This window comes from Cherax quadricarinatus, chromosome 6, assembly GCF_038502225.1.
Source record: "Cherax quadricarinatus isolate ZL_2023a chromosome 6, ASM3850222v1, whole genome shotgun sequence".
Lineage (NCBI taxonomy): Eukaryota > Metazoa > Arthropoda > Malacostraca > Decapoda > Parastacidae > Cherax > Cherax quadricarinatus.
This window is the reverse complement of record NC_091297.1, coordinates 20,483,986-20,498,206: the sequence shown is the minus strand read 5'-3', so window position 1 is coordinate 20,498,206 and position 14,221 is coordinate 20,483,986. Positions and strand designations below refer to the sequence as shown.

At 38.2% G+C, this 14,221-nt stretch overlaps 1 protein-coding gene across 4 annotated transcripts in view; it reads left to right on the top strand.

Moving 5' to 3' along the window:
• Window positions 1–14,221, top strand: part of LOC128692541 (transmembrane protein 8B) — a 296,349-nt gene that overhangs the window by 253,694 nt on the left and 28,434 nt on the right. For all 4 annotated transcript variants that reach the window (XM_070080854.1, XM_070080860.1, XM_070080865.1 and 1 more), the window contains one exon: window positions 851–1,061. In XM_070080854.1, the coding sequence (XP_069936955.1) occupies window positions 851–1,061 (211 nt within the window). The remainder of the gene's footprint in view (window positions 1–850; window positions 1,062–14,221) is intronic.

Here is a 14,221-nt window from a genome sequence, read left to right as displayed (position 1 = left end):
AGTACTACAGGTTATGCTACCATATTTTTAGTGTCCAGTTGTCTTCTAAACCAGTGGATATGGTTCAGTGGTTTGGCTAACTGGGTCCCTTTACACATTATTACCTTGCTCACACACTAACACCTCATCAGGTCCCAAAAACCATTCGTCTCCACTCCTTTCTAACTCTCACATGCCTGCTGTATGTCCAAGCCCCTTTCACACAAAACCTCCTTTACTCCCTCCCTCCATCTTTTCCTAGGATGACTTCTACCCTGCCTTCCCTCCACTACAGATTTATACACCCTCCAAGTCATCTTTGTTCCATCCTTTCTAAATGTCCAAACCACCTTAATAGTTTTAATAACACCACACCACCTAATCTCCAAACTACGAATTCTTTGCACTATATTCACACCACACATTGTCCTCAGACACAAAATTTCCATGGCCTTCAGCCTCCTCCTCGCTGCAACGTTCACAACCCATGCTTCACACTCTTATAAGATCGTTGGTACCACTTTACTCTCATGTATTTCCCCATTTTGCTTCCATGGATAATGTTCATAAAATTTCAAATATGGTCATCTTTGTTGATGATTATACAAACCATGAGTTTCCTCATAGTTTAATCATTTGAAGAGGATATTCTCCATTAACTAGATACTTCACGATTTTGACATGGTTTGCAAAGCTGATCCACTGAAATTTGTCTACAGTGATACTGTATTTGGGTATGCATAATAAGCAAGCATCATAAATAGATCTTGTCTCGGGATAATAAGCTCTGATATTTAAAATATGTATTTATTTGTCATTTTTGTAAGCATTTAATAATAAGAAAAATGTGCAATATACATATTTCTCTCAGATTTGGCACTGCAAATATCAACACGGATGTTACCCAGCAAAGCAGTACTGGCTGACTTGTCTCCTTCCTGGAGTCCTCTTGGCTGTCACAGGCCTTATATGTTACGCCTTCTTCGAGACCCACGACAACTACTACTATGTACACTCTCTCTGGCATGCTACTATGGCTCTAGCAATTCTCTGCCTCCTGCCTCCTCGCAGAGAGAAAAATGGTATGAACATGTCTTATGACACAGACTGTAATTTCTGCAACTACTCAAGAGAGTAACTTTATTTTTTTGTTTTGTCTCAGTTCCACAGTACTGGTCAGTGTTTCTGAGAGGGGCTTTTATTTGTAGATGACAGTGTAGAGTTTTGTAAAGGAGACTTTGATACCAAACACTTGTCCAGATACAGTACTTTATTAAACTAATCTAGTCAGTCGATAGTATATAATAATGCTTTATATTTATATAGCGAACTTAAACAAGATACATATATTTATTGCATTTTGTCAAACTTCTAAATATTATTAGTTTCATTGACTTATGTTTATCTTTGTTGCTTATATCTTTGTGCTAGATACAACAGCAGTAACTACAGACACTGTTCCTTGTAAAGTACTAGTAGTACTGTATGATACAGCAGTGGTAACTGCAGAAGTTTTACCTTATACACTAGTACTGTATGGTAGCTGTGCTAACTGCAAAAGATTTTCCTTACACATTGTTGCTAGAATTGATGAGGGGAAAAGGGTGAGTGGTGCACTTAGGAGTCTGTGGAGACAAAGAACTTTGTCCTTGGAGGCAAAGAGGGGAATGTATGAGAGTATAGTTTTACCAACGCTCTTATATGGGTGTGAAGCATGGGTGATGAATGTTGCAGCGAGGAGAAGGCTGGAGGCAGTGGAGATGTCATGTCTGAGGGCAATGTGTGGTGTGAATATAATGCAGAGAATTCGTAGTTTGGAAGTTAGGAGGAGGTGCGAGATTACCAAAACTGTTGTCCAGAGGGCTGAGGAAGGGTTGTTGAGGTGGTTCGGACATGTAGAGAGAATGGAGCGAAACAGAGTGACTTCAAGAGTGTATCAGTCTGTAGTGGAAGGAAGGCGGGGTAGGGGTCGGCCTAGGAAAGGTTGGAGGGAGGGGGTAAAGGAGGTTTTGTGTGCGAGGGGCTTGGACTTCCAGCAGGCATGCGTGAGCGTGTTTGATAGGAGTAAATGGAGACGAATGGTTTTTAATACTTGACATGCTGTTGGAGTGTGAGCAAAGTAACATTTATGAAGGGGTTCAGGGAAACCGGCAGGCCGGACTTGAGTCCTGGAGATGGGAAGTACAGTGCCTGCACTCTGAAGGAGGGGTGTTAATGTTGCAGTTTAAAAACTGTAGTGTAAAGCACCCTTCTGGCAAGACAGTGATGGAGTGAATGATGGTGAAAGTTTTTCTTTTTCGGGCCACCCTGCCTTGGTGGGAATCGGCCAGTGTGATAATAAAAAAAAAATTATTACTGTATAATACAGCAGTGATAATTGTAGAATCTCTTTCTTATACAGCACTCTTGTATAAGATAAGCTTCCTGTATTTACACACTTTACTTCTATGTACATTCCTTCATCTTGTCTTTCAGTTTTTCCTTTAGTTCATCAACTATATATTTTTATTTCCAGCGACAGAACTCTTATATAATATTTTTTCAATTTTTGCTTCTACTTTTTCTATATGTAACTAGATTAATAATATTTAGTAGTTAGTACATGTGATTTATAGAGAGAGAATTTTTCAATCAGGAAGAGGTATTCTAGTTTCCTAAGTAACATGATAATACATTGTTTATAATGTATTAGTACCCCAGCACAAGGTTGAGTACAACAGATGTAAGCTAAAGCACATTACATGCGCAGCAATATCAAATATTACTCTTGATATGTTATATGTTTTTTTTTTTTCTTTTCTTTCCTTTCCTTAAGACCTTCAAGCATGTCTCAGACCTTATCTTCTAATTCGGGACCAAAATTGGGTCACTCCTCAATCTGTCATTCTTAGTGTCTTTGCATCTGGCATCTCTCCTGAGAGGACTTTTGCAAATGTAGGAGCATGAACAATTATTAAGGGATGTAAATGGTTTAGATCACTGACAGGTTGAAGATTGAGACACTTGTGCAACATTTGGGATCTTTATAAAGATTTGTGAATCATTATAAAGATTCCCAAATGTTGCACAAGTGTCTCATTCTTCAATTATTAAGGGATTCAGGGAAACTGGTTAGCAGAACTTTAGTTGTAGTGGCAGGAGGTACAGTGCCTGCACTCTGAGGGAAGGGAGGATGTTGTAGTCAGAGGGTAATCTGAATTGTGATTCTGGCACACTTCTGCAAAGACAGCTGTTGAATAAATTATGGTGAATGGGTCACCCTGCCTTGGCAGGAAACATCCATTTAGGTGTTGCATTCCTAAGATCACATCGGTAAACAAATTTGTCGCTAAGTGAGGAGCACACTATAATGGTAGTGGGTTTGTGTCTACCATCTTTGATATTGTTTTAATGTCCCTTTGCACCATTTATAACATTTCTGGTATATTTTTTAAATGTTTATACAGCAGTTTACTATATATTGTAATAAACAGAATAGAGGAAATCAGCTCTAATATACATTATTTAGGTACGCATACTGGTCAGAGAGCCCATCATAAATCTGAGTCATCGGTAGACGAGTACGTCGCTAAGTGAGGAGAGGCTGTATTTGTACGAGGTAGTGTGGCCCAAAGAAGAAAATGTTCACCATCATTCATTCAATGCCTTGTCTTTCTAGAAGTGTGTTGACATCACATTTCAGATTACCCTCCGACTGCAACATTCCCACCCCTCCTTCAAAGTGCAGTAACTTATTTTCCCACCCCTGGACTCAAGTTCAACAACTTGTTTCCCTGGATACCTCATAAAAGTTACATTGCTCACACTCCAACAGCACATCCATTAAAAAAACCACCTGTCTCCATTTACTTAACGCACACAAGCTTGCTAGATACTCAAGCCTCTAAAATTCAAAGCCTCTGTAATCCCCCCTTGAGGCAAAAAGTGTTTACACATTGCATGCATATTGCTTGCAGTTAATTCTTCCCAAGCATGGGGAATATTTTTCATATTTGTTGGTCCATATATCCAGCATCTTCCACTATCTACATCAGAAAATTGGGATATTTAGCAGCAGCAGCTTCTTTACCTGAACTAACACTCATTAGTAATTTTAATATTATGCAATTAAATTTGATTTCTAAAATGGTCAAACCAATCTTTGCTTGCAATAAAAGTTTCTTCAGTTTCTGCATGAACTCTGTTATCTTTCACTGCTGTTAAGACACTCGAGACACTTCATTTCTATCACTGTAATGCTTCTATTCTAGTAAGTGTTTACAAGCCACAAAAAGCTGATGTAATTATCTTTTTCTTTTATTTCATCTGTGTGTTTCATAATATTATGTACCATAGATTCATGTATTCCAACATCTTGGCCTATTTTAGAGATGCTATTGCCATGGCATGTCACTTTTTTACATTAATTTATTGTTCTAGTGTAATAAGAAGCCTCTTTTTTGTGCTTAAATTATTTGCACTATAAGTATTCTTTCATTTAACCATATTTTCTAAGGGGAGTTTATCAGAGTTTAGAATATAATAGGGCACTGTAAATGTATATAGGAAAACAAGCTGCAGCTCGTGTTCACATGGCAACAGCTAGAGCCATACTGACAACTGGAGCAGGGGCGGGAGCAAGCGGGCTGGGCTGTGTTTATAATTCGTACTAAATCAAATTTCATACTATATTTAGATTCATATTAATTGAGGCTTTGCTGTACAATTCTCTGATAATGTTTCGATAGTCTAAATTGTATTGATTCTGTAAAGATAGTTTAATCGAATGTTAGAAATGGAAATCTTATTTTTACCAACAGTCTTATTTGCACAACTTCTCGTTTAGTTTTTATTTAATAATTTTCTTCTTGCACGATTTCGTTATAACATAGAGAATGATTTCATTTATGGTAACTGGTCTGGTTTTAGAATGCCATAACAATTTCCCAGTTGTTTGAAAATGTACATTTTGACATGTTTGTCAGTTGGCCAGACTTTAATTTTTTTTTTTTTTTTTGACTGAATGTTCTTATATTCTATATACTCTCTATATACAATAGAGTAAAATGCAGTTTTCCATTGTTAAGCACTGGGTAGCAAGTGCAGAACCCCACTGCAAGTTTTCCTTTACTTGGCCAGGTTTATGTACTGTTCCATAGTGATCTCTCTCTCATCCTAGACTGACTCCTATTCTCTCACCCTGAACTGACTGACCTCCCTCTTCTCACCATGAACTAAATAACCCTCTCCTCTCACCCTGAACTAAATGACCCCCTCCTCTCACCCTGAACTAAATGACCCCCTCCTCTTGCCCTGAACTAAATGATCCCCTCCTTTTGCCCTGAACTGACTGACCCCCCTTCTCTCACCCTGAACTAAATAACCCCCTCCTCTCACCCTGAACTAAAGGACCCCCTCCTCTCGCCCTGAGCTAACTGACCCCCCACCCCCTCTCACCCTGAACTGACCACCTTCTTATTCTAGACTGACTCCCCATCCTTTTACCCTGGACTGACTGACCCCCTCCTCAATTCTGGATTAGCCAACCCCTAATGCCCCCTTCTTATCCTAAACTGATCTACGCGTCTCCCCCCCCCCTTCACCTTGGATTCACCCATGGACTCCCTATTTAAGTCTTTATACCTTGCACAGGCATACTGCCATATACATACATTCAAAGGTGGAACCAGAAACCCGTGTCATTAATGGGGCAGCCTCAACAGAGTTTGTTTATTGTTAGGCAAGAAATCATTGTTTCAAGGGAAAATGTGGCTTTAAATTTATTTGCAGTTATATTACTAGTTGTTTAGCTAAACAACTATCTATCCATTTTACACTGTACTAGATTTGCATGCAGAAAGTTGTGGATTTTGGGGAAAATGTTATAGACATACAGTGGAACCTCGGCTTACGAACGCCCCCCCCCCATACGAATTTTTCAGGATACGAACCGTTGTTCGGTCGATTTTTTGCTTCTGAATACGAAGGAAATTTCAGGAGGCAAACACACCCCTCGAGGGAGGTTCCTTAAATAAGTTAATAAATAAAATATTTATTTCTTTACTAAGGTTACAATATGTGTTTACATATCATAATATGATTGGAGCAAAGAAAGCCACTATCATGCCGAGGCATTTTGGGCAGACTTAACCTAATACTAATAGACTACACCTACCATCTGACTTACAACCTGCTCGACATACATCCACTCAACTTACAACCGTACATCTTGCAGCTGGGCTGGGCCGGCTGATACATACCACTGTACAATATTTGTATGTAAGAGGGGAAGGTACCTAGGGATTGGCAGAGAGCATGTATAGTCCCTTTATATAAAGGGAAAGGGGACAAAAGAGATTGTAAAAATTATAGAGGAATAAGTTTATTGAGTATACCAGGAAAAGTGTACAGTAGGGTTATAATTGAAAGAATTAGAGGTAAGACAGAATGTAGGACTGCAGATGAGCAAGGAGGTTTCAGAGTGGGTAGGGGATGTGTAGATCAAGTGTTTACATTGAAGCATATATGTGAACAGTATTTAGATAAAGGTAGGGAAGTTTTTATTGCATTTATGGATTTAGAAAAGGCATATGATAGAGTGGATAGGGGAGCAATGTGGCAGATGTTGCAAGTATATGGAATAGGTGGTCAGTTACTAAATGCTGTAAAGAGTTTTTATGAGGATAGTGAGGCTCAGGTTAAGGTTAGGGTGTGTAGAAGAGAGGGAGACTACTTCCCGGTAAAAGTAGGTCTTAGACAGGGATGTGTAATGTCACCATGGTTGTTTAATATATTTATAGATGGGGTTGTAAAAGAAGTAAATGCTAGGGTGTTCGGGAGAGGGGTGGGATTAAATTATGGGGAATCAAATTCAAAATGGGAATTAACACAGTTACTTTTTGCTGATGATACTGTGCTTATGGGAGATTCTAAAGAAAAATTGCAAAGGTTAGTGGATGAGTTTGGGAATGTGTGTAAAGGTAGAAAGTTGAAAGTGAACATAGAAAAGAGTAAGGTGATGAGGGTATCAAATGATTTAGATAAAGAAAAATTGGATATCAAATTGGAGAGGAGGAGTATGGAAGAAGTGAATGTTTTCAGATACTTGGGAGTTGACGTGTCGGCAGATGGATTTATGAAGGATGAGGTTAATCATAGAATTGATTAGGGAAAAAAGGTGAGTGGTGCATTGAGGTATGTGTGGAGTCAAAAAACGTTATCTATGGAGGCAAAGAAGGGAATGTATGAAAGTATAGTAGTACCAACACTCTTATATGGGTGTGAAGCTTGGGTGGTAAATGCAGCAGCGAGGAGACGGTTGGAGGCAGTGGAGATGTCCTGTCTAAGGGCAATGTGTGGTGTAAATATTATGCAGAAAATTCGGAGTGTGGAAATTAGGAAAAGGTGTGGAGTTAATAAAAGTATTAGTCAGAGGGCAGAAGAGGGGTTGTTGAGGTGGTTTGGTCATTTAGAGAGAATGGATCAAAGTAGAATGACATGGAAAGCATATAAATCTATAGGGGAAGGAAGGCGAGGTAGGGGTCGTCCTCGAAAGGGTTGGAGAGAGGGGGTAAAGGAGGTTTTGTGGGCAAGGGGCTTGGACTTCCAGCATGCGTGCGTGAGCGTGTTAGATAGGAGTGAATGGAGACGAATGGTACTTGGGGCCTGACGATCTGTTGGAGTGTGAGCAGGGTAATATTTAGTGAAGGGATTCAGGGAAACCGGTTATTTTCATATAGTCGGACTTGAGTCCTGGAAATGGGAAGTACAATGCCTGCACTTTAAAGGAGGAGATTGGGATATTGGCGGTTTAGAGGGATATGTTGTGTATCTTTATACGTATATGCTTCTAAACTGTTGTATTCTGAGCACCTCTGCAAAAACAGTGATTATGTGTGAGTGTGGTGAAAGTGTTAAATGATGATGAAAGCATTTTCTTTTTGGGGATTTTCTTTCTTTTTTGGGTCACCCTGCCTCGGTGGGAGACGGCCGACTTGTTGAAAAAAAAAAAAAAAAAACTTGCGGCGGCAATGCGCCTTGCAGGCAGCATCAGTTTGAGTTGCCCTGCCCTATCAGCAGCATCATACTGTATTAACTGTACTAACTGGACAGTAAATTTCACCATGGTCCCTAAGAGGAAGTCTGAATTTTGCACTGGAAATTGTGGCAAGAAGGCAACTAAGGCTCTTACTCTCGAACTCTATTTGTTTTCACTGTTGCACATAAATCTGTCTGTATTTGTCTGCCTGTATATCTGTCTGTATCTGTCTTTGTCTATCTGTCTTTGTCTTCCTGTGTGTGTCTGTCTACCTGTGTGTCTGTCTGCTTGTCTCTGTCTCAGAGCCGCTCATGAACCAACAGGTATTACACATGAAGCAGAGTTGTCACATCTTCAATATGATGAAAATATAGCTATACAGCTTATTTATCTATCACAATTCATCTAATATGACATAAGAAACAATATGTGTAAATAACATAAAAACCTGATATACACTCTAGAATGAATATAATATGAACTTAACTACTTTAACCTCCACATCTTGCACCTGTGCTTGTGTGCAGGTACACATTAAAATCATTAAGAGTGTGTTATTGGTCTTGAAGATGCCATGTTAATAATAATAATAATAACAATAATAATCACTCTGAGGCGCATTAAATGTGTATAAAACGTTAATATAGACATTTTGCTTAATCCATTTATGATTTTTTTTCAAAATTATATAATAAATACGCTATGTAACATATAAATTAACATAAATATGAGAAGTTTTTCCAGTCGGCTTGACAGAGTTTACAGAAACTATTCATGTCCAGGCTGATAACAACAACAACAACAACTAGTTTGTTTACAAAACTCGCGAACCTTCTACACACTCATTCTTTCTCTCGTTTATTCATTTAATATTGTTTACTCACCTCTCGCTCTACATTAACACTACACATATTTTAAGGTAAGTAATGAATAAGCACTATATTATACTACCGTTCTGCCAAGTGAGTGTAAAACGAAAGCCTGTAATTGTTTTACATGATGGTAGGATTGCTGGTGTCTTTTGTCTGTCTCATAAATATGCAAGATTACAGGTATGTCTTGCTACTTCTACTTACACTTTGGTCACACTACACATACATGTACACATTTATTTATACACACTCATCTGAGTTTTCTTTGATTTTATCTTAATAGTTCTTGGTCTTATTACTTTTCATTTTATATCCGTGGGGAAGTGGAATAAGAATCTTTCCTCCGTAAGCCATGCGTGTTGTAAAAGTCAACTAAAATGCCGGGAACAATGGGCTAGTAACCCCTTTTACTGTAAAGATTACTAAAAAGAATAAGAAGAAGAAAATTGTCAAAGTGGGAAGTCTGAATGTGCATGGATGTTGTGCAAATGATAAGAAAGAGATGATTGTGGATGTTATGAATGAGAAGAAGCTGAATGTCCTGGATTTAAGTGAAACAAAGCTGAAGGGGATGGGAGAGTTTCAATGGAGAGGAATAAATGGGATTAGGTCAGGGGTTTCAAATAGAGTTAGAGCTAAAGAAGGAGTAGCAATAATGCTGAAGGATAAGCTATGGCAGGAAAAGAGGGACTATAAATGTATTAATTCAAGGATTATGTGGAGTAAAATAAAGATCGGATGTGAAAAGTGGGTTATAATAAGTGTGTATGCACCTGGAGAAAAGAGAAGTGTAGAGGAGAGAGAGAGATTTTGGGAAATGTTGAGTGAATGCGTGGGGAGTTTTGAATCAAGTGTGAGAGTAATGGTGGTTGGGGATTTCAATGCTAAAGTGGGTAAAAATGTTTTGGAGGGAGTAGTAGGTAAATTTGGGGTGCCAGGGGTAAATGTAAATAGGGAGCCTTTAATTGAGCTATTTGTAGAAAGAGATTTGGTAATGAGTAATACATATTTTATGAAAAAGAGGATAAATAAATATACAAGGTATAATGTAGCACGTAATGAAAGTAGTTTATTAGATTATGTATTGGTGGATAAAAGGTTGATGGGTAGGCTCCAGGTTGTACATGTTTATAGAGGGGCAACTGATATATCGGATCATTATTTAGTTGTAGCTACAGTTAGAGTAAGAGGTAGATGGGAAAAGAGGAAGGTGGCAACAACAAGTAAGAGGGAGGTGAAAGTGTATAAACTAAGGGAGGAGGAAGTTCGGGTGAGATATAAGCGACTATTGGCAGAAAGGTGGGCTAGTGCAAAGATGAGTAGTGGGGGGATTGAAGAGGGTTGGAATAGTTTTAAAAATGCAGTATTAGAATGTGGGGCAGAAGTTTGTGGTTATAGGAGGGTGGGGGCAGGAGGAAAGAGGAGTGATTGGTGGAATGATGAAGTAAAGGGTGTGATAAAAGAGAAACAGGTAGCTTACGAGAGGTTTTTACAAAGCAGAAGTGTTATAAGAAGAGCAGAGTATATGGAGAGTAAAAGAAAGGTAAAGAGAGTGGTGAGAGAGTGCAAAAGGAGAGCAGATGATAGAGTGGGAGAGGCACTGTCAAGAACTTTTAATGAAAATAAGAAAAAATTTTGGAGTGAGTTAAACAAGTTAAGAAAGCCTAGGAAAAATATGGATTTGTCAGTTAAAAACAGAGTAGGGGAGTTAGTAGATGGGGAGATCGAGGTATTAGGTAGATGGCGAGAATATTTTGAGGAACTTTTAAATGTTAAGGAAGAAAGAGAGGCAGTAATTTCATGCACTGGCCAGGGAGGTATACCATCTTTTAGGAGTGAAGAAGAGCAGAATGTAAGTGTGGGGGAGGTACGTGAGGCATTACGTAGAATGAAAGGGGGTAAAGCAGCTGGAACTGATGGGATCATGACAGAAATGTTAAAAGCAGGGGGGGATATAGTGTTGGAGTGGTTGGTATTTTTGTTTAATAAATGTATGAAAGAGGGGAAGATACCTAGGGATTGGCAGAGAGCATGTATAGTCATTTTATATAAAGGGAAAGGGGACAAAAGAGACTGTAAAAATTATAGAGGAATAAGTTTACTGAGTATACCAGGAAAAGTGTATGGTAGGGTTATAATTGAAAGAATTAGAGGTAAGACAGAATGTAGGATTGTGGATGAGCAAGGTGGTTTCAGAGTGGGTAGGGGATGTGTAGATCAAGTGTTTACATTGAAGCATATATGTGAACAGTATTTAGATAAAGGTAGGGAAGTTTTTATTGCATTTATGGATTTAGAAAAGGCATATGATAGAGTGGATAGAGGAGCAATGTGGCAGATGTTGCAAGTATATGGAATAGGTGGTAAGTTATTAAATGCTGTAAAGAGTTTTTATGAGGATAGTGAGGCTCAGGTTAGGGTGTGTAGAAGAGAGGGAGACTACTTCCTGGTAAAAGTAGGTCTTAGACAGGGATGTGTAATGTCCTCATGGTTGTTTAATGTATTTATAGATGGGGTTGTAAAGGAAGTAAATGCTAGGGTGTTCGGAAGAGGGGTGGGATTAAATTTTGGGGAATCAAATTCAAAATGGGAATTGACTCAGTTACTTTTTGCTGATTATACTGTGCTTATGGGAGATTCTAAAGAAAAATTGCAAAGGTTAGTGGATGAGTTTGGGAATGTGTGTGAAGGTAGAAAGTTGAAAGTGAACATAGAAAAGAATAAGGTAATGAGGGTATCAAATGATTTAGATAAAGAAAAATTGGATATCAAATTGGGGAGGAGGAGTATGGAAGAAGTGAATGTTTTCAGATACTTGGGAGTTGACGTGTCGGTGGATGGATTTATGAAGGATGAGGTTAATCATAGAATTGATGAGGGAAAAAAGGTGAGTGGTGCGTTGAGGTATATGTGGAGTCAAAAAACGTTATCTATGGAGACAAAGAAGGGAATGTATGAAAGTATAGTAGTACCAACACTCTTATATGGGTGTGAAGCTTGGGTGGTAAATGCAACAGCGAGGAGGCAGTGGAGATGTCTTGTTTAAGGGCAATGTGTGGTGTAAATATTATGCAGAAAATTCGGAGTGTGGAAATTAGGAAAAGGTGTGGAGTTAATAAAATTATTAGTCAGAGGGCAGAAGAGGGGTTGTTGAGGTGGTTTGGTCATTTAGAGAGAATGGATTAAAGTAGAATGACATGGAAAGCATATAAATCTATAGGGGAAGGAAGGAGGGGTAGGGGTCGTCCTCGAAAGGGTTGGAGAGAGGGGGTAAAGGAGGTTTTGTGGGCAAGGGGCTTGGATTTCCAGCAAGCGTGCGTGAGCATGTTAGATAGGAGTGAATGGAGACGAATGGTACTTGGAACCTGACGATCTGTTGTAGTGTGAGCAGGGTAATATTTAGTGAAGGGATTCAGGGAAACCAGTTATTTTCATATAGTCAGACTTGAGTCCTGAAAATGGGAAGTACAATGCCTGCACATTAAATGAGGGGTTTGGGATATTGGCATTTTGGAGGGATATGTTGTGTATCTTTATACATACAGGAGGGCCCCACTTATACGGCGGGTTAGGTTCCAGGCTACCGCCATAAAGCGGAAACCGCCGTAAAGTGGAACACCCTTTTTTTCCACTTACAAATGCATACAAACACTAGATAACAAGTTTACACTAACATATATTATGTTAGCAATAGAACCAGGCATCAAAAAACAATAAAAAAGTACAATACACACATAGTGCACTCATTACTTACCTTAAAATATTTAGTCTTAATCTAGGGTGAGACAAGTAGTATTTATTGTAAGAAATCAAGTGTGGTATGTATGGTAGTCAGCCAGGCTACCATACCAGGCCACCCCACCCACACATACTATTCTATGATATTTAAGCATCCCAGAGCGATAAAATGTATATACAGTTCACTCATTACTTACCTTAAAATATAGGGTGAGATGAGTAGTATTTATTGTAAAAAATCAAGTGTGGTATGTATGGTAGTCAGCCAGGCTACCATACCAGGCCAACCCACCCACACATACTATTCTGTGATATTTAAGCATCCCAGAGCGATAAAATGTATATACAGTTCACTCATTACTTACCTTAAAATATAGGGTGAGATGAGTTGTATTTATTGTAAAAAATCAAGTGTGGTATGTATGGTAGTCAGCCAGGCTACCATACCAGAGAGAAAGAATGAGTGCATGAGAGAGGACAGGCGCAGAGTTATGTAAACAAACCAGGCGAAGGTAAGTTTTGTAAACAGTGTACACGTCTGGTTTGTGTACAAGTTACATTGTGTACAGGTTGTCTCTACATTGATACGGTAGAATAAATAAAGAAGAACACTCCCATTCTCATGTAACATCATTTTGAGAAGAAATGATGCTCTGAGTGAAGGCAATGGAAGTAAGTCACTCTGAATTTTTTGGGTTATCCTAGGTTCTCTAAACATATGTTGTTATGTATTTATGTTATGTATCGTGTTTATTATATAATTTTGAAAAAAAATATCACGGATGGATTAGTGAAAATGTGTATATTAACGTAATATACAACATTTAATGATACACCGAGCTCAGACAGTGTAAACAAACAAACTGAACAGGTTGTGGACGATCACTCGGTCAGGCGAAATAGACGGTATTAATACGTGTCCAGTTTTAGTTCATTCATGTACATTTGTAAGAGTTTGTGAAACTTTTACCTTATAATATTATTATTATTATTATAATAATTAAATCACGAAACAAATACTCTTACACTGTGTACAAGTTAGTACAGAATTATAGCTATAAAGTGAAGGCATACGAAAGGAATATTTTTCTACAGTTATCCCTAGTAACAGGTGACGGGCTAGAGAAAACGTAATTCTTCCGACACTTCTACAAACCGTTTGGTAAACATCTCATATATATTTGTATAAATTTTTATACCGTGGGTGCATGTATCATGTTTGTGTGTTACATAATGTGTTTCTTATATAATTTTGAAAAAATATCATAGATAGATTAAGGGAAATGTCTATATTAACGTAATATGCGACATTAATGCGCCCAAGAGATTATTATTATTATTATTATTATTATTATTATTATTATTATTATTATTATTGCATGAAGAGTAGAGAGACTTAGTGATTTTAATGTGTACCTACATGCCAGCACAGTGTGTAAGTTTATTTAGGTACAGGTGTACACAAGTTTAATTATCAAGTACAATACATATAAAATATACAATAACTTTAAAACACTTGAAATTTTGGAAAGTTTCCAGACATAATATGGAGATGTGCTCAGGGAGAATGTAAACAAACTCGGTGGGCAGCTGTGACCGTATTAGAAAGACAGGG